Genomic DNA, 20,495 nt, shown 5'->3' on the forward strand with positions numbered 1-20,495 from the left:
CCCTCCCTCCCTCTGCCCTCCGCATCACGTTGACGTCCCGCGTCTGGCTCCTGATTCACCTCTGGGCTTTTGCACAAGCCTTCCCTCCTCCTAGAAGGTCTGGAACCATCTTTCCCCTGCCGCCCGGAGGCCAGCAGCGTCGGGACGCTTTCTCCTCTGTGGCCCCCTCCCTCTGCCCACTTTGCAGGGACTGGGCGTCAGTCCCCTCCCCTCCACCCCAGCGCTGTGAGGCCGGGATTGCACCGCACTCCGGTTGGCGCTCAGCCATTATGTCTGGGAGATGTTGCTAAATCTCCCTCCTCGGCATGTCCCCAGGAGACTACGCCGAGCTGTGCATTTGGGTAGGGGTCAAGTTTATTCTTCGAGCCCAGGCGACCTGATGCCCACTCCGCCTCTCCCCCAAGCCCTGCCGCACAAAGAGGCTAGGCGACACCACTGCACTTTCTGTGGGAGGCTTTTACTGAGGGATTGAGGGAGGCTCCCCGGCCAGAGGGCTGAGGGCCTGGAAAGGCACATGCGGTGGTGGCTGTGGTGGGGTCTCCCTCTTGGGTGGGTGCTGGCTTTGCAGAGACAGCTCCCCTGGCTGACCCCTCTTTGGCACTGAGCTGGGCACAGAGGTGCCCTCATGCCTGGCAGCCCCAGCAGTCATCCCCCATTCAGTTGGTCTGCAACCCCCACCCCCCCGGAGGTGGCCGGCAGTGTGGGCTGGTGGGGCACAGGGCCTCTGGGGGCTGGCTCAATGGCTAGGCCACCTGCGGAAGGACCGTGGCCCGGGCCACCTCCGCTGCTGGCAGGGTGCTCATGTTGGCAATCGAGATGGCTACAAACAGGGATCCAATAAATTAGCTTGTAGAAGGAAAGAAGGCTAGGGGCCGAGGAGGACAGGGACCACATTCTTGTCATCACTTGCTAAGAAATACTGTGCGCTTCCTCCCAAGGGCTCCTGGAAACAACTGGTGGGGAGAAGGGGTTCACACTGGGGGCCCCTTCTGGCTGTGGGCCCCATTCGCCCGTTCCTATGGCAGGAAGGGCATCCCGTGGGATGGGAGCCTCGGTGGGCCATCCGGGGGGACCTCGTGGGGTCTCCGAGGGACTGAAGAGGAGGGAATAAGGGGACCACGGTGTCAGGAGGGCAGGGCCCCACAAATGCCAGGCTCTGCACAGTCTGGCCGGCAGTGCGAGCTGGGGGTGTCACCTCCACCCCCACCCCCTCCTGGAAGAGAAGAAAGGACCACCCGCCCGGCCCGGGGAAGGGGGCGCAGGGACAGGTGCGTGCTTTCGCTGGCGGCCAGGAGGCCCGGGAGGGAAAGGCATGCGGGGTGGGCCTGTGGCAGGGCTGGCTGGAGGGGTGAGCGGCCGGGTGCTGCTGTTTCCTCCACGTGGTCCCGGGGCTCAGGGAGAGGCGGCACCCTGGAGGACCCCAGAGCCCTGGCCCAGGATCTGGCAGAGCTCCTGGAGGCGCCGCTGCATCTTGGGAATGCCGGCCAGCTGCTGCTCAAGCCGCTGCTTCTCCTCAGTCAGGCTCAGGCGAGCGGCGGAGTCTAGCTTCTCAAACTTCCAGCCACCCTCCCCATCGAACTGCAGCAAGTGCGTGTGGTACTTCCTAGGCCGGGAGAGGGACGGGGGCGGAGGGGCAGAGGCTGTTCGGCAGGAGACACTTGGCACCCTCCTCCCGCCCCACTGCCATGTCCCCGGGGGGTGCCGAATGCAGGCGGGAAGGGAGGGCACCTACCACAGGGAGGGCCGGTGGGTGATGGAGAGCAGCGCAATGCCAGCGTCCTTGGCCGCCTGGAAGATCTTGCCTTCCACATCGATGCTCACGGCGCTGGTGCATTCATCCAGGAGAGCGTACTTGGGCCTGGGGGCAGGGCCCAACGTGCTAGGCTGTGGATCCTCCTTCGCAGAAGCCTTGGCCTGCCCCCCCCGCCCCCCGCCCCAGTGCAAACCCCAATTCTGCTTTTTGGGGCCAATCCGAGCCCGGGGCGAGGCCTCCGAATGGTCCCGGGGCACCTGGCTGTCCCACCCAGCGCGCTGGGATCACCCAGGCTGCCCTGTCGGCTCTGCCGCTGGCTCGGTGCGGGAGGGAGCCCGAGCGCCGCGGACAGCCCAGCTCACCTGTGGTAGAACATGCGCGCCATCCCGATTCTCTGCTTCTCACCCCCCGACAGCACATCCTTCCAGTCACACACGGCTTCCCAACCTGGGCGGGGCACAAGGGGGTTCTGTCGGATTCAGCAAGGGCTGGGCATCAGCAGGGGCCCAGACCCGGGGGACGTGGGAGGGGCTGGAGAGGCTAGTGAGAGTGGAATACGGTGGCACGTTTGACTTTGGAGAAGGCTGGCCGCTGGGTACGCGTGTCCTGCCTACTTACCTACCTGGAGGTAAGACTTTAATAGCCCCAAAAGACGTGATCAGAATTGTGCAGACGGTCGTGGCACAGCCCCACGGATGACTACAGCAGCGTCTCCTGGAGGGTCCTCACCCGCGGGGACTGGGTGTTTGTCACTGCCTGTCGCCAGTGCCTTAGCGAGTCTGAGCAGAAGCAACTACCTCCACTCGGTCCTCCCTCGGGACTTGAAGTTTTGTCAGGGCGCACGCCCGGCCACAAGAAAGCCTCTACTCCATACCTTGCCTTGAGGCCGTAGCTTGCCCGGAGGTGAGGGGCGACCGCGTGACTGATTTCTGGCCGACGCGTGTAAGTGCGTTACACGTGTGGCAGCTTCTGGAACTTTCTTTAAAAGACACATGGCATGTGCCCTTGGCCCTCCCCCCCTTCTCCAAGCCACGGCCTGGGATGTTATGTGGTAGCCGGAGCAGCCATCTTGGACCACGAGGTGGCTTCGGTGGCAGAGGCTAACATAGCTGAGCGACCTGAGGGGCCTTTCACAGCGCAGGGCTGCCTCCATCAGTGGTGGCCTGCTTTCCTCAGGACTTTTATGTCACGGTAAGATAAACTTGTGAACGATCTTGCCGACGTTCATTCGGGGAAGGGGGTTCTGCTGCTCACAGCTGAACTCAGTGCTAATAGGTTGTGATGGCAGGCCTCAAGGGCCCAGCGCGCTCAGGGGTGCCAGAGAAGACAGGAGGAGGGGTGCACCCCCAGCGCGGGGCCGCTGGAACAGAAAAGGGCTGACCAGCACACAGGGAAGCCGGGGATGAAGCCTGGGGGGACCACAGCCACCAGGGTAGGCCCAGGAGGAGCCGCCCCCCCAAATCCACCACCCCCAGCCCCCTTTGTGACACAGGCGACGACATCTGGGAAGAAGCCTCATGAATCATCTGCTGTGCCCTGAACACCCGCTATGAGTCCTTACAAGACGGATTTTGTGTCAGGCTGGTGCTAAGGGAGCTGTCCCCTTTTGCAGGGGAAGAGTCTCGAGAGGTGAGGTCGCTGCTTACGGCCAAGCTGTCCCCAAGTGACGAGGCAGGAAGCGCAGCCCAGGCTCTCAAATTTCAGGAAGAAAATTGAGCCCAGCCCCACCTCCCTTTCCTCCAGCAGCTCCCGCAGCCCTGGGCTACCAGCTTGTCCCTCCACTCCTGCCGCCTCCTTCCCAGGGGATGGCGCCTCCCAGGCTCAAGACGGAAACGCAAGCGTCCCCTCTGGCTGTGTCCTGCTCCCTGTGCTAGAGGCGCTCTGCACGGACACCCTGGGCACACGTTCCACCCGTGCTCTGTCCTCTCGCTAGACCTGTCACTTCCCTGCCTCGGGCCTGCCAAAGGCTTCCTTCACTGTCAGGGAAAGCCTGGGCCCCCTGCCTGGCCCACAGGAGCCTCCCTGCCCCTGAGCCCGATGGCCTGAACAAGGTGTCCCGGGCCAAAAGTGAGCACCCCCATCGCACGCTTCCCGCTGTGCCTGGCTGCCCTCATGACTTCCGCCCACCAGCTGGGGCATTCCAGGGCGCTAGCACTTTGGACTCTCGGATGCAGGGACTATCTTTATCCCTCAGGGGCGAGAGGGAGGCAGGGGTGGGGGTGGCAGCCGGTCCCCGGGCTGAGTCTTGGGCCAAAGGGCAATTGATAGGCGGCTCACTCCCTGGCGCCGATAGGTGGGACGGGCCACCCCCTCCCTTACCCCCTTCCCGCTGCAGTATGTGGTTCAGGTGCACGATGTCCAGAATGGCCTCCAGGTGCTGCTCCGAATAGCCTTTCCTTCGCATGTCTTCCACAGAGTCTGGGTAGATCACCTGGTCTCGCAAGGAGCCCACGGACATGTAGGGCCTGCGGGGAAGCTTCACGTCCGCTAAGGGCAGGGTTGGCCCTGTTCCCCGCCCCCTCCCACCGACGGCCTGTGCCCTAGTGGGTCCTGTCACCCCCTCCCCCCACCAACAGCCTGTGCCCGAGTGGGCTCTGCCCCCACCCCCACCGACGGCCTGTCAAGGGCGCTGGCTGCTGGGCTCGGGGCTGACTCGAAGCCCACAGGCCCTTCCACAAACTGATCCGGGCAGTGCTCACACCGTGCCCCGCCCCCGTGCACGCGCACCATGCGCTGTGCACAGTCCCCCCGCATGCATAAGTGCGTGCTCACACGTCTGGCACGCTCGTGCACGTGCACAGACACACACCCACTCGCGCACGGACACACGGTCCCCCCCCCTTCTGTGTGCACACAGTCACATGCGGTGGAGTCGCCCGGCGGGCAGGCGAGGGCGGGGCAGTGGGTGGAGGCGCTGTGGCCCTTGGACTCCGGGGCCGAATGTTGCCGTCCTCTCCCGATGCCCCAAGCTCTGCTGGCTCCTGGGCGGTGGGTCCCACAGGAGGGGGGCGCAGGGGCAGAGCTGGACGCCGGGCCCCCTTCCCCCTCACCTCTGAGGGATGTAGAACATGCGCTGGGGCGGGGGCTTGTACAGCACGCCGCCGTATGCGGGCCACAGCCCGCCGAGGATCCGGAACAGAGAACTCTTGCCGCAGCCGTTGGGGCCCGTGATGAGCAGGTGCATGCCTTCTTCCACCTGTGGGGGCAGCGGTGCGGCGTGGGGCCCCGGCAGAGGCAGGGCCGCGGGGGCCCTCCCTCCTCTGACCGTGGCCCACACTCAGGGGCTCCCCCAGCCAAGGGCCCGAGGCATGAGGTCCAGGGCCCAGAGCCCTAACCTGACGCCTGTTTTGGGTCCCGGCCTGTCCCCTAAGCCCCTTTCGTGTTCCGGAGAGCATGGGGCCAGCCTCAGAAAGTCCACGTTGCCCTCTCTGCCATGCCGTCCCGCCTCGCTAGGAGTCCCCATGTGCTCGCTGTCCTAGTAGGGTCGCTGTCCCTCGCTTTCCCGTGAGGGACTGTCCTGAGAAAAGCAGTTTCCTTCGAGTTCTAGGTGGACGGTACAAACTCCCAACTCTGTTCCTCATGCCTGGCCAGTCCTCCTGCCTCCGTGGCCCTCTCACTGTCCCTGCAGGTCCTAGGGTGCTGGGAAGATGCCTCTGTGACCCCCGGCCTCAGTGTCAAGGCCTCAGGCTCCCCGGTCACCGGATTCCATGATGCCTGCTGGTCTTATAGAAATGCCTGCTGCGGGCTGGGGGGGGGGGTAGCCTGGGGGTGCGTATGCAGGAAAGAGGGGGTCAAATGGCAGGGAGACCACCGTCCTCGGGAGGCAGGGGAGAGTACGGGGCATGAAGCCAGGGCACCCGGGCACAGCTCCCAACCTACAACCCCCCCACCCCCCGCCCGAGGCCACGTTAACTTCCACTCTCTCAGAGCGTGACTGATGGTGGCACCGCTCTCCTGCTGACCCACGTAAGTCCCTAGGTGGCCTGAGTGCGCCGGCGTTGTGGGTTGAGCGGGGTCCCTCCAGATGCACATGTTGGAGTCCTACCCCCCAAGACCTCACTCAGAATGTGACCTTATTTGGAAACAGAGTCTTTGCAAATATAATTAATTAAATTTAGATGAGGTCATCCTGGAGTGGGGTGGGCCCCTCATCCCACGTGACTGGTATCCTTATCACACGGGGACATTCGGACGCAGAGACGTGCACACAGGAAGAACACCACGTCAAGATGAAGGCACAGTTTGACGTGAAGCCAAGGCCGGGAACACTGCCGATGGCCTGGGATAGACAGACTCTCCCTCACCTACCAGACACCCTGATCTGGACTTCCGGCCTCCAGAATCCACTCCTGTAGTTTGAGCCCCTCACTCTGTGGTCCTCTGTTACACTATAAAGTCTCTCTAGTGGGGCCTGGGCCCATCAATGTGCACCCAGCAGTCCGGCAGGCCCGGCCCAGCCCCCAGCCAGCGCCAGGCTGCCTCTCTGGTCCCCTTCCCCGCCCCTGTCCCACTTCTGTGCCTGGGCGATCACGACTGGGAACCGCTTCCTTCTCTTCCCCAACGTCTCCTAGTCCCGGAGCCCAGCTTCTGCTTAGCCACCCACCCCTGCTCTTCCCCCCGCCTGCCACGGTCACCCCTTCTCGCCTGGCCACGCTCTCTAACCAGCTGCGCCCTGGCTCGCCAGGGCCCCCAGTCTTGGCCTACTTGGCTGTCACTGGGCCTGCCTGGAAATCGTTCGCCTTGGGCAAACCAATCATCGGTGGCTTCCTGCCATGCCGCAAGAGTGACCACAGGCAGGGGCGATGGGGATCACACCACGGTCCTGTGTTGCCTGGGGTGACGAAATGTGCCCGCCTCCAACTGGCTCTCAAGGTCCTCCCGGCAGGCCAAGGAAAGGAGCCCCAGGCACTTGCCTCTTTTCACTTACCCCCGGCCCGGCCACGGCTCCTGCCGAGCCGGCTCTGCGGCCAGGTGCACGAGGCCTCTACGGGACCCGGCCCCGAGGTCCCTTAGCTCTGTGCTCCTGCCACTTCATGGCCTTCTTTCTGCCTGCCCTAGGGGGAGGTCTTCATCATGCAGCCCACCTGTCCCGAGGCTCCTGGGTGAAGCTTCAGGTGACCTCCGTGCACCACAGGGACGGGACTACCCTTACTGTGGCCCGCACGGGATCTGGGCAGCTAACTGGGGACCTTTGTAATACTTTTGGGGCCCCAGAGTGGGGCCTCCCAGAGGGCAGGGCCCCTCCAATTTACTTCTAGTTCCCAGTGCCCAGCCCAGGGCTTAGGGAATATTGGTTGAACGAATGAAAAAATGAATGAATGAATGAATGAATGAAAGACTCCCTCTCACTTCTCACCCTGACCCCCTGCCCCCACCCCTGCCAACAGGTCTCTCCTTCATCCTATCATTCCCTGACCCTGTCCAAAGCTCTGGCTAGGGACAAGGTGACTGGTGGATGTTGGCCATCAGACAGCCTCTGTAGTGGCTGAGAGCCCTCCCAGCGGGCCAGGCTGAAGTCCGCACACACCTGCACTGGGGGCTTCTCGAAGCAGATGGGGGGACCCCAAGCCCAGGTCACTGGAGCAATCTATTCTACCATAGTTGGACTTGAGCCAGAGTCCCCAAGTCCCAGGCTTCTCAGGGATGGAACCGGGGAGGGTGGCAAGGATGGGGCCAGGAGCCCTCGGGTGACCTTCGGCCACTCCTAGTAGTCGCTAGTCGCTTTGATGAGCTCTGACTCCACTGCGCCAGAGCCAATAGTCAGGGACACGCTGGCCTCTCAACTTGACCTTAGCCTGCCTGCTAAGTACATCCGGGGACTGACAACATATGCAGGCCGGCAGGCCAGACACCAAGGACTGGGGGCTCATAGATGCAGAAGGCCAGGCCCAGGGTAGCTCAGCCCAGCCCAGCCCACACTTCTGGGCCAGGCATCCCCCCACCTGTCCCCCACGTGACTTACCCTGATGTTGAGGCTGGACACCACCACCTCTCCCGTGGGCGTGATGATGGGGATGTTCTCACAAATAATTCCCTGTTCCACATCTACCACTTGGCCTGGAGAGAGAACGCAACGAAGGAATGGAGAGAGCAGTAGCACTCCCTCTGACTTCTGGTGGATTCCATGTGCCCCCCAACCCGCTCACAGCATGCCAGTGTGTGGTCCGGGGCCCCCTTGGGAATATGCTGGGTCTTCCGGAAGTCCACCCCCAACCAGTGTCTGGTGCCGAGCTCTGGGCAGGGGAGGGGCGAAGTCAGTTCTGTGGCTTCTGGAACCTGAGGCACGGAGTCTAGCCTTGTTCCATAAAACCCTCTGCTCTTGCTACCATTTTAATGGCGGCTTCAACGCTTGGGCCCCTCTTCCACAGCATCGTGGCCTCTGCTGTAGTCTTGAACTTTCTCTTGCTGCCCACACGGGGGAGTGGTCCCCTCTACTCGGGGACCACGTCCCCCTCTTTTGCAAAGAGAAATAACAGAAATCTCAGCCAGGGCACCGGGAAGGAGCCGGCAAGCAAGGGGTTGGCCAGCGGTTACTGCTCTGGGAAAGAAGGCTGCAGGGGGCCACAGCAGTCCGGGGGAAGTCCCTCCCTGGGGCGCAGCTCGAAGATGCTGCCCTCTGGGTGGGGGGGGGGGTGTCTGCGGGGAGGGTGCCCTTACCTCGGATCTGCAGGGGCCCCTCTACACGGACACCAGAGCGCCCCACAGCCCCGGCTCCTGCCTGAGTGCTCTCCAGCTCGCCAGGCCTCTTGAAACGGCAGTGTTGGACATCTTCGAATACCTGGAACATCTCGTGTACTCGGGCCGTGTAGCCAGCCAGCTCTGTCACCTGTGGGGAGGGTGACGCTGGCTCAGACCCTGCCAGCTGGGGGGTGGGGTGGGCGGCACAGCGGAGAGGGGCCCGCGGCTGGGATGGGGGGGTACCTCCTTGTAGGACGACATGATCCGCTCGATGGCATCCGCGGCAGCGGTGAGGAGGTTGCGGGCAATGGTGAAGGCTTCTGTGCGTTCGCTCACGAGCTCCCCTTCCCGCATCTCCAAGGCGGCCTTCTTCACTGCCTCTGAGTCTATGGAGCACAGTGGGAAGAAGGGAGGGGACAGTGGAGAATCAAAACTGACCCACTAGGGGAAAGACAAGTCTCCCCGGCAGACGGTGTGGGACAGGCGGGTACCCACTCGCCAGAGAATGACCCCTGCTTTGCGCCACACACAAAAACTAACTTAAAGTGGAGCACTGGCCTGCGCGTATGTGCTGAGACTGTAAAACTCTCAGGAGAAAGCAGGCGTTAAGTCTTTGTGACCTGGGATTAGGTCTGGCTCCTTAAATATGACACCAAAAATACAGACAACAAAAGGAAAACAGATAAATGAGCTTCATCAAAATTAAAACCTTTTGGGCACTGAAAAAAAACATAAAAAAAGTGCAGAGACAACCTATAGACTGAGAGAACATATTCACAAATCACGTATCTGATAAGGGTCTCATATCCAGAATATGTAAAGAACTTTTTCTTTTTTTTAACGTATTTTTTAATGTTGTATTTATTTTTGAGAGAGACAGAGTGTGAGCAGGGGAGGGGCAGAGAGAGAGGGAGACACAGAATCCGAAGCAGGCTCCGGGCTCTGAGCTGTCAGCACAGAGCCCAACGCGGGGCTCGAACCCAAGGACTGTGAGATCATGACCTGAGCCGAAGTCGGATGCTTAACCGACTGAGCCACCCAGGCGCCCCTGCAAAGGACTTTTTAAATTCAAAAACAAAGAGAACCCAGTTAGACAATGGGCAAAAGATCTGAATTGGCATTTCTACTGTATTTCTTTGATCTACAAAAGGCCAATAAGCATGTGAAAAGATGCTCAACGGGATTAGTCACCAGAGAAATAGAAATCAAAAGCACAGCTAAGGGCGCCTGGCTGGCTTCGTCTTGGTTTCGGCTGAAGTCATGATCTCACGGGTTTGTGGGTTCGGGCCCTGCATTGGGCTCCGTGCTGACAGCGTGGGGCCTGCTCGGGATACTCTCTCCTTTCCCCTCTCTCTGCTCCTCCCCCGCTCACGCTGTCTCTGTCTCTCTCAAAAATAAAAAAAAATAAAAAAAAATAAAACCACAGTGAGATACCGCTTCACATGCCCTAGGACGGCTAGAATTAGAAAGAAATGATAACAGGTGTTGGTGAGGAAGAGAAAAGATGGGCTCACACACCGCTGTGAGGGCTGTAAAATGGCCCGGCCTGGAAGACAGTTCGGCGCTTCCTCAAAAAGTTCAACATAGAGTTACCGGAAAACTCAGCAATCCCATGCCTGGGCATGTATCCAGGAGAAACAAAAGTATCCGTTCACACGGAAACCTGTATACAAATGATCGCGGCAACGTTATTCACAATCACCAAAGGGTGCAAACAACCCAAACGTCCATCAGCGGAGGGGTAGGAAAGAAACTGCCGTGTATGTACGTACGTACGTACATATGCATATGAATATTATTCAGTCACGAAAGGCAGTGAGGCACTGACTCATCCCACAATGTGGCTGAACCTCGAAAGTGCTATGCTGAGCTAAAGAGGCCAGACACAAAAGGCCACATGCTGAATGATTCCGTTTATGAGAAATGTCCCCCAGAGGCACATCTACAGGAACAGAAAGAGGTGTAGGTGCCAGGGGCTGGGTGGGGGGAGGGATGGGGAGTCCAGGGTTTCTTTCTGTGGCGATGACAACGTTTTGGACTTAGACAGTGGCGACGGTTGCACCATTTTGCAAATATATTAAAAACCGCTGAATTGTACCCTTTAAAAGGCTGAATTGTACGGTATGTTAATTACATCTCAATAACGGGGGCGAGAAAATGAGCCACGGGGCATTTGGCCTTCTTCTGTGGCACAGTCCGCTCCTTCCCTCGAAACTGCCCTCCTTCCGTGTCCTGCGCTGATGGCAGCAGCCCCTCTCAGGGCCACACCTACACACGCCCAGAGCTGTGTACCCCGGGGCCTCTCCAACATGAGCGTCCCTTTTGGACCTCCATCACCACCCCCCATCTCTCCCTCATCTCTCCCCACGAGGCTGCATTCTTTGGCCTCCGTGAGCGTGGCCATCCTTGATGCCTCTGTTTCTCCCCAGGAGCCCGTTTCTGTCTTGACTTGCTTGTCTGTTTCAGTCTAGAGCCCACGGTTGTGCACTTTGGTCCTCTCCTGTCAGTGCACTTGACTCCCTTGATCCTTAGAGCTCTCAGGGGGGCAGGGCTTTTACACAAGGAATGCTCTGGAAATGGTGATGGGGAGCAAGGGGGGAGGCCGAGTCTGAGGGTCCTGGGGTGTGGGAGAGTGAACAGTGCCCGCTGGGGGTATCCAGGGGAAGCAGAGGCTCCCGGGCTGAAGTGGTGGGAAGGAAGATTCTGTAAAGAGCCCGGGGACTCTAGGGTTATGATGGGCGGGGGTGGGGTGGGAAGGGGCGGGAGGCGGGTTCAGGGCAGACGGCCTCCAGAACAGCACACGGTGAAAAATGGATGGGACGGATGGCCTGAGAGCCTTGCGTTGCCTTTTCTTGGGCCTGGCCCAGGAATCCAGGGGACGGGACTGTTAATCCTGATAGCGTATGGTCCCGGGCCTAACTTCCCATCGTGCCCGGGGGGACATAGCCCCCAACAGGCAGGGGGGCCATAAGCCTTCCTTCTCACAGGTCCCAAGAGCTGGGCAGTGACTGCACACACAGGGAAATGGTGTGCAGCTGCCAGGGGCATCCTGGCAATAGCTGGCACCTCCTTGGAGGCAGAACTAACCGACCTCTCCATAGGTTACTGCAGAGACTCAGGCAGCTAAGACCAGGGCCCCGGAGCGGAACACAGGCTGCTGTTCACAGCAAGGCCACTCCTCCTCTGGGCCCTCCAGGCTTGCAGCTCCAGGCCAGAAGGGCAAAGGTATCCAAATTTTCCCCACTTGACAATTGGGAAGTATCTGTCTCCTCCCATTGGTCCCCAGTGCTCTCAGCCTCCTCGAAGCACCTAGAGCCCTCATTTAGCCACCGGGGACTGGGGACGCAGCAAGGACAAAACGGACAAAAACCCCTGCCCCCACTGAGCACACAGCCTAAAGTGGCAGAGTGACAATAAAGCAAATAGAGAAGTAGAGTAGACACGGTGTTCAGTGTCAGGACAGCAGTGAGGCGGGGAAGGGGAAGAGGACGGTGGGGGGGTGGGTGCTGTCATCAGAGGGAAGCACATTAGAGCAGTCACCTGCAAAGGCCCTGAGGCACAAGCATTGCTTCAGAGGAATAACAAGGGGGCTGTGAGTCAGAAGTAGAGGGAACAGGGGGGCAGGAGTATTTTGTTTTCACAGGTGCCGTGAGGCCAGGGACAAGAGCTCACTCTTCTTTGAATTGCTCACAAAGCCTAGTGTAGCAGGGGCTCCAAAAAGTCCTAGGCTTTCACAGGAGGGAGAAGCCTCGGGACCAGACAGGCCCCACGGCCAGCTATAGAGGAAAGTAGCTGCAGGCGCTTCTTCACGGAAACCACAGGTCACCTCGTGGGCGGGTCCCCGTGCTCCAGGCCAGGGGTGCTGACCGGGTCTGGCACCTGTGTCTAAATCAAGGCCGCCCTTTCCTTTCCGTATGGCCTTTGCGGCAGAAAGCAGTAACCCCCCTCCAATAGATCCTTCCTCTTGGGGGTTACCCAGAGGGGGACAGACAGTGGAGGGTTTAGAAGCCCCAAGGCAGAGACACAAATAGGGAGAGAATCAGAGAGGCTTCTGGTTCTGAAACAAGTCAGCCTCTCTCTCTCTCTTTAAAAAATTTTTAAAGTTAATTTTACTTATTTTGAGAGAGAACGCAAGTGCGCACAGGAGGGGCAGAGAGGGAGAGAGAGAGAATCTCAAGCAGGCTCCGCACTGTCAGCTCGGAGCCTGATGTGGGCCTTGAACTCATGAACCTCAAGATCGTGACCTGAGCTCAAATGAAGAGCCAGTCACTTAACCGACTGAGCCACCCAGGCTCCCCTCCCTCTCTTTACATATAACTGAAAATTCTCTTACTATGGAACTGCACAACACATGACACCTTTTACGTTCAGAAATTTTAAAATGTATTTTATTTCTTTTTTTGAGCGAGAGAGAAAACGCAAGTGGGGGGAGGGGCAGAGGGAGAGGGAGAGAGAATCTCAAGCAGGCTCTGCACCCAGTGCAGAGCCCACTGTCAGATCGTGACCTCAGCCAAAATCAAGAGTTGGACACTTGACCGACTAAGCCACCCCGGCACCCACATTTTATTTATTTTTTTAAGTAAGTTCTACTCACACCCAACGTGGGGCTCCAATACACAACCCCAAAATCAAGAGTCGCATACGCCACCGAGTGAGCCAGCCAGGTGCTCCAAAATACGACACCTTTTATTTACATTAAAAAAAAGCTTTATTTTAAGTAGGCTCCATGCCCATTGTGGGGCTTGAACTCATGACCCTGAGATCGAGAGTTGCATGCTCTACCGACTGAGCCAGTCAGGCACCCCAAAGTAGAACTATTTCATTCATTCATTCATTCATTTTTTAGAGAGAGAGTGAGAGCGAGTGTGAGCAGGGGAGAAGGGCAGAGAGAGAGAGAGAATCCCAAGCCAGCCCCATGCTCAGCATGGAGCCCAACGTGGGGCTCGATCCCATGACCCCGGGATCATGACCTGAGCTGAAATCAAGAGTTGGACACTCGGGGCGCCTGGGTGGCTCGGTCGGTTGGGTGTCCGACTTCGGCTCAGGTCACGATCTCGCGGTTTGTGAGTTCGAGCCCCTCGTCGGGCTCTGTGCTGACAGCTCGGAGCCTGGAGCCTGCTTCTGATTCTGTGTGTGTGTGTCTCTCTCTGCCCCTCCCCTGTTCACGCTCTGTCTCTCAATAATAAATAAATTAAAAAAAAAAAAAGAGTCGGATGCTCAACCGACTGAACCACTTAGGAGCCCCAGCATTACACCTTTTAAAGCAGAGCTGTGCTCCAAGGAAAACGAGAGAAATTCCCAGGAGCACAAAGAGGGGCCAGCAGCCAGGTACTCCTGTGAAATCTCCAGAGATGGGAGAAGACAGGGAAGCTTCTTCTGTGCAGCTGGGGCTCTAGATGCACCGAACAAAAGGTCTCTTCTAAGAATCTGTAATTGTGTGTGTGCAGTTCAAATTAATACTGCCTCCAAGTTCAGAAACCCCTCCTCCCCGAGCTGAGAAGCTAACGTGAAATGGCCTCCAAATGGTCAATTAGCCAGGTGTGCAGGCCCAAACAAAAGCACACACACACTGCACTGGACAACTACCCCCCCAGTGAGACCACTCGGGGTTCCCACGGAAGTCTGGTTGCAAAGCCCACGGGAAAACAATACACTACGAGTTAGAGCCCCAAGAATTCCGATAATCAAATAGTTGGATAGAGACCGTGGAGCGTAAAAGGAGCAGTCCAAAAGACGAGAAAATCGGACACTTCTAGAAACGGTTTCGAATTCATATTTGAAAAGAAAAAGTTCAGCACGCCTGGGTGGCTCAGTCGGTTTCTTGATTTCACCTTGGGTAATGATCCCAGGGTCGTGGGATCGAGCCCCGTGTTGGGCTCCATGCTGAACATGGAGCCTCTTTTAAGATTCTCTCTCTCCCTCTCTCTCTCTCACTCGGGCTGCCTGGGTGACTCAGTTGGTTGAGCGTCCGACTTCGGCTCAGGTCACGATCTCACAGTTCGTGGGTTCGAGCCCCGCGTCGGGCTCTGGGCTGATGGCTCAGAGCCTGGAACCTGCTTCGGATTCTGTGTCTCCCTCTCTCTCTGCCCCTCCCCCACTCATCCTCTGTCTCTGTCTCCAAAATGGATATAAACATTTAAAAAAATTTAAAAAAAGATTCTGTCTCTTTCTGCCCATCTCTGCCTGCCTATGTGTACTCTCTCTCTCTCTCTAAAAGAAAGAAAGGAAGAAGGAAAGAAGAAAAAAAGGAAAATTTCTGTTTTCAAATTTCTGTGTGAAAGAGAATCAAATAGAACTTATACAAATAGTCACTCAGGGGCGCCTGGGTGGTTCAGTCGGTTAAGCATTCAGCTCAGGTCATGATCTCGTGTTTCGTGAGAAGCAGTGCAAAGCCTGCTTGGGATTCTCTTTTCTCCCTCTCGCTCTCTGTCTCTTTCTCTGCTCCTCCTGTGTGTGCTCTCTCTCTCTCTCTCTCTCTCTCAAAATCAATAAATAAACTTAAAAAATTATTAAAAAAAAAGAAAGTCATTGAAATTTAAAAAAACTTCAAATCAGCGCTCACTTCGGCAACACATATACTAAAAAAACTTCAAATCAGACGCAGCTGAAAAGCGAAGTGATGGGTGAGTGAGCACAGAGGTCAGAGGAAATCTTCCAGATTCAGCACAGTGCTAGGTGGGGGAGAGCAAAGGTCTGCATGTCTAGCAGAAGTTCCAGAAGGAAAGAGTAAAAGAACGAGACCAGGCAACATATGGAAAGATAACTGAGAATTTTCCAGAATGATCAAAAAATGTGAACATACAAAGGCCATACAAGTATGGAGAAACAGAAACCTACAGGTAAACACTTCGTAGGGAACCTGGAAGATGGCAAAGAAGGAAGTTTCCAAGTAACCCGAGAGACAATGCAGGCTTCTAGGGGCGGTTAAGCTGATAGATTTTCCATTGGAGAAAATGGAAGATTCTCAAGGGGCTGAGAGAAAATGACAGTCCGCCTTGACTCCCACACCCAACCAAACTTTGGGGGAAAGAAACAACAAAATAATCTCAAAGCTCCCATGATGAAAGCCTTGCAGAAAGAACTTTTAGAAGACATAGAAATCGGTAAACAGGGATGAATTTAAATCCACATCGACCCGATAAAGCAATAGCCGAGCATAAAAACAAGAGGAAAGCAAACTTGACACAGGGCTACCTCAAACATCAGTGCGGCTGATCCCTCCCTGAGTTAGAATGTTCTAAAGGCTGGGGGCGGGGAGGGGCTACTCTTCTCCCGTGCGCGGTAACCACGAAAAGACTGGCAGTTAGAGGAACAAAGTGGGAATCCTGATGATCCCGTAGTTAAGGTGAAAAGCAAGGAGGCCTTCCTGTCCCCCACCCCCACCCCAGACCACAGGGCAGAGGTCTACACCCACTGCTGCAACCTACAAGAGTTGTTGTAGGCACGGGAAACCCAAGGCCCGAGCGCTGAGGTGGCCCACAGAAAGCCGCTCTACTTGCAGGCTGCAGTGAGCCGAAGACAGGGCCAGGTGGGCAAGGGTGCACGGGCCTGAGAAAGGGACATGCGTTGTCCCTGACTCACAGTCCCCGGGCTCAGCTGAGTGCTACCCAGGAGCGTGAAATGCCGGGAAGCGGAGACACACGCAGAGCAGAAGGCAGCCAGGAGCCGTGGGACCTTGGTTGCCATCGAGGATGCCAGGTGGGCCTCACGGCCCTAGCAGAAGGGGCAGGTGGGTCGGCTGAGCTCTTGGTCCTTCCAAGCCTAGCACTCAGTGATCCAGGAGGACAGGACAGGGTCCCTGCCTCCCCCCCGCCCCCCAGAGCTGGCTCCTACCTGACTCGGAGTAGCCGGTGGCAGTGATGATGGGGACGGCCACCATGAGTAAGCCGGAGGCGCTCCACACGTACTTCATGAGGAACTGTTCCAGCATGATGTACCAAAGGCGTTCCAGCAGGATGAGGTTAATCTGCGAAGCAAGGTCCTGGTAGGAGTGCCGCAACAGGGCTAGCTCCACCTGTGGGGGAGGGGCGACAGAGAGACAGACAGAGAGAGAGAGAGAGAGAGGCCTTCCCGTGACCACCGTGGGGGGCAACAAGTCTCCCAGCACTGCTCATACATGCCCTGCCATTTGATGGCCATGACAAGGTCAGGGGCTGGGGGTTACAACTGGGCCACGTTTATAGGGGACAGTTTTCAAACTTTGGGACTGCTTGACGTCATAGTACGGGGGTACAGTGGCAAGGAAGAGAAGGGACTTGCCGCCCCCACCTTCGGAGGCCCATTCTTTCCACCCGTCTAGTTGGGACACTTACCGTGCCCCTCTCTTTGCCCTGCGCGGCTCTGGGACATCTTTGGGCAACTGCTGGCGAGTGCCACCCTGAACTAAGCAAAGGGCAGCACAGGAAAGTAAAAGGCAGTACTTGGTGTTGAGGAACTTGCTTAGAGAGCATCTACCTACTGAGGCCCCGCCTCCCCGACCTGCCTGAGGTTCTTCTGGACAAGGGCCCTCTGCTGTGTCCTCCTACAGAAACCAGGGCGGTGGGCTCCCAAGCCAGCCCTGCCCTGCCCTCCCCGTTCCTGCACTGGCCACCACCGGCTACCTCAAGACGGGGACCGCTGGGGAAAGGGGACCGTGCAGGGTCTGGAGAAGAGAGCAGGAGAGGGAAGGAAGGGGGAACCAGGGGTGTCAGGAACCGGTCACAGCAAGGTGGCCATTAGGTTGCAGATTCCTTGGCTCAGTACAGGGGTGTGTGCCGCAGCCCTGCCCTCCCACCCCGGCTGACCACAGCTGCCCAGCCTGGCACCATTTCCTTTGCCAAGTGCTTCACACCCGACTCTCCACTTGATAATCATCGCGTGCTGTCGAACGTGTATTCTCACGTCCGTTGTACCGTAGGATGCCCCAGCCCAAAGTGGCAAAGTGATGTGCGTGAGCTCGCGCAGCTTGGAGGGAGCAAAAGGTGGGGAATTTGGACCATGCTGGCAGAGCCGTTAAAAGAGAACCAGATTCTCATAAATGATGCTTTGACTTACTAAGGGGTTTACCTTGTCGTCAAGCCAGCAAGAGTCTGTGCACGCGTGTGCGTGCGTGTGTGCGTGTACAGGCTCCCACCTCCTGAGTGAAATCTAGATCGGCCTCCTCAATGAAATCCCAAAGAGAGCAGAATACTGTGATGTCTGCCCTCCAGCCGGCCAGTCACCTGTGCCCCAGCCTGGGCCAGCATCCCTAGGGGCATCAGCAGCTGAGACTGGGGTGAGCCACATGCCCGCACAGCAAAGGCAACCAACCCACCCGTGAGGGCTCGTCACCCCACACTGCTGTCCAGCCTAAAGACGTAAGCTGTGGACACACGCTGGGGCTCTCCTGCCCCCACCATCCACGTCTGCCACATCGCTTGGCTTTGCATCCAGCCCAATCCTGGTTCCTGAAGGGAGCACCCTGGTGATCCAGGCTCGTGCTGGGAGCTGGCAGGCGTGCCAGCCGGGGCCGACAATGTAGCTGCGGGTAACGTGCCAAGCGCCTTATCCAAGGCCGTGGCTGCCTGCCAAGGCCCTGCGGCCCAGCGTGCGGGAGAGATGGGTTGTGGCTGCAGACCAGGCATTTTCTCTTAATCTGGAGCCCGGCCTACACCCGGGCTGCCCCCTCTGCAGAGTTCAGGGACAAACCCTTTTTTTTTTTTTTTTTTAAATCACAGCCTCTGCCCCACATGCAGCCAATGAGACAAGCCCCAGGGACAAGAGCCCACCTCACTTAGGAAGGACACACAGGCCTTCAGGAGGTGGATACCATTGTGCCCCTCCCTGGAGAAGCCCTCGGGAACTGAAACCAGAGTAGCAGAGAGCAGGGCCGGAGGCAGCTGCAGCCCCAGGCACGAGGAAGGGGAGGGGCCGAGGCGAGATAAAGGGAGCATTGGCCCCGAGTAACCTTTCCCAGCGCTGGGCTCCCGGCAGGCCTGGGACCCAGGCGGAAGGGCGGCCATGCGGGGGGGGGGGGGGGCAGGGTGGCCGCCGGGCGGGCAGGAAGTGCGTCCCGCCGCGGTGGCGGCCTGGGCCGGGCATCCCTGGCCTGGGGCCTGGGGAGGCAGCCGAGCAGGTAGCCGGGGCCAGCCTGGGGGCTAAGGCGGGGGAAGCTTTGACCCCGAGTGCCCAGCGCTGCCACCGCGCTGGGTGCTGCTCGTTAACCCCTGCTTGGGCTGAGTCATGCCCATAATGCCAGCCTGCCTGGCCCACCAGCTTGGCCAGATGCCGGCCAGATGCCGGGGCGGGGGGGGGGGGGGCGGCCCAGGAGGGGCCAGGCAGCAGGCCGAGTCCCACAGTCCCTGCTGGCGGAGGGTCGGGAGCCTCCTCCTGGCTGGCTGTAGGAGTGGAGCAAGCAGGGAGCTCTACCATCTGAAACCGCTAGGATCCACAGCTCCTAGCCCAGGCCAACCACACCGAGGAGAGGAAGCAGAAGTGGCCTGGAGCATGTGGGCAGCCCCGGCCCAGCCTTCCTGCTTCTCCATTTCCGTGCCTAAGCCTGGGCCGCCCAAGGCCCTGTCATCCCCAGTCTTTGTCTTCTATGACCTACCCACACCTCTGGCATGAGCCCCAGCCAGACCCGAGCTTTCCACGCTGTCCATGGCTGCCTGCCCCCTAGCCTCCCAGCTGTGAGCTTTCCTCTGTGCCCAGCACCCCAACCTGCCCCACCTCGTGGCCCCCATAGAAGGCGATCTCCTCTGAGTTGGCCACCACTCGAGAGTGCATGTAGCGCAGCTCTCCCTTCCGCCGTGCCTCCTCTGCCACCAGCTCGCCAAACTTAGGTGAGAAAGCTCGCAGCACGTTGGCTGTGAGGAACAGGACAAGGCCGGCGATGGCCGAGGGCCAGGCCGTGCCGGCCCCACGGGAGCGGGCCGCTCGAACCAGAGTGTAGGCCGTCACGGCGACGTCCAGGAGTGGCTTGGTGAGGTTGGAGTAGAGGTGGGCCACCGAAGCGGCAAAGGCCACCACATCCTCCGTCAAGGACTGGTCAGGGTTGCGAAGGCGCCCGTCCATATTGCTGACTCTGTAGTAAGTCTGCTGGGAGAAGTAGAGGCTGTAGGCATGGGCCACTAGACGGCTGCGGAAAGACAGGGCCAGCTGGCCCTCGAGGTACCGGATGGCACTGTTGATGAAGGTGGCAGGGAGAGCGATGAGGAGCCACTGTAGGAGCTGCCAGCTGAAGGCCCGCGGGTCCTTGCGCACGATGCAGCGGGCCAGCCGGCCGTCCAGGCGGGCCACATACACGGACAGGAAAGTCCGGCTCACCAGGGAGGCCGAATGCAGCGCCAGCAGCCCCGTTTCCCGGCACAGGGTCCTGGGGAAGAGCAGCCGCAGGAGCCCCAAGAGCCGCCGCAAGAACACCCTGTTCACGCTGGCCTTGGCTGCCATGGCCCCAGAGACGTCCTGCGTGGACTCCCCTGCCGGTACCTGAGGGCCCCTGCTTGCAGCTAGGTACTGCCGCACCAGGGGGTAGATTTTGTGGGCTCCATAGGCGGTGAGGGCCAGGACCAGAGCTGTGCGCTTCAGCGTGGTCACCCGAGAGGGCCTGGGCGTGGAGAGTACCGGCATGTCACCTGGGCTGGATGCACGGGGCTGGGACTGGTGCCTGAGGCAGAAGTCGAGGCAGGTGGCCGGAAGGGTTGTTGCTCTGACCCCGGGCTCCTGGTCTAGGCCACTGGAAACCTTGCAGTGGTCCCTGAAACTGTCGCGTTAGACCACCGGGGCGGTGCTGGGGCCCCTGGTGCGGTGGGCTCAGGGCCCTCCAGGGTAGCGGCCTCTTCAGGCAGCCAAGGTGGAGAAACTTGTCAGGCCCCTAGCCCCTGGGGTCAGAGCCTCGGGGGGCGGGGAGGCGTCCCGGCAGAGAGGGCGTCTCTTCCTCTACACCTCCTCCTCTACCTCCACTCCTGGTGGCTCCCCTCCCCGGGGCACTAGGCGCGTCCGTCCGCTCCGCAGCCCGGCTGAAGCCGACAGTGACTCCGCCACCCGCCCAGAATCCCCACCCACCCTACCCCTCCCCAGGGGCGAGTCGAGGGAAGGGGAGGAGGCG

General features: G+C 59.0%; 1 protein-coding gene across 1 annotated transcript; it reads right to left on the minus strand.

Annotated features, from left to right (window-relative positions):
• Window positions 1-436: 436 nt before the first annotated feature.
• ABCD1 (ATP binding cassette subfamily D member 1) lies at window positions 437-20,440 on the minus strand. Its single transcript, XM_081793353.1, has 10 exons — window positions 19,118-20,440; window positions 16,265-16,445; window positions 8,675-8,817; window positions 8,411-8,579; window positions 7,716-7,810; window positions 4,804-4,949; window positions 4,073-4,218; window positions 2,116-2,200; window positions 1,733-1,858; window positions 437-1,603 (listed from the first exon to the last, which is right to left on the minus strand). The coding sequence occupies exons 1-10, from the start codon at window positions 20,015-20,017 to the stop codon at window positions 1,393-1,395; spliced, it is 2,202 nt and encodes a 733-aa protein (XP_081649479.1). The 5' UTR covers window positions 20,018-20,440; the 3' UTR covers window positions 437-1,392.
• Between the last annotated feature and the right edge of the window lie 55 nt (window positions 20,441-20,495).

The sequence above is a fragment of the Panthera onca genome, chromosome X (genome assembly GCF_046562875.1).
Source record: "Panthera onca isolate mPanOnc1 chromosome X, mPanOnc1 haplotype 2, whole genome shotgun sequence".
Lineage (NCBI taxonomy): Eukaryota > Metazoa > Chordata > Mammalia > Carnivora > Felidae > Panthera > Panthera onca.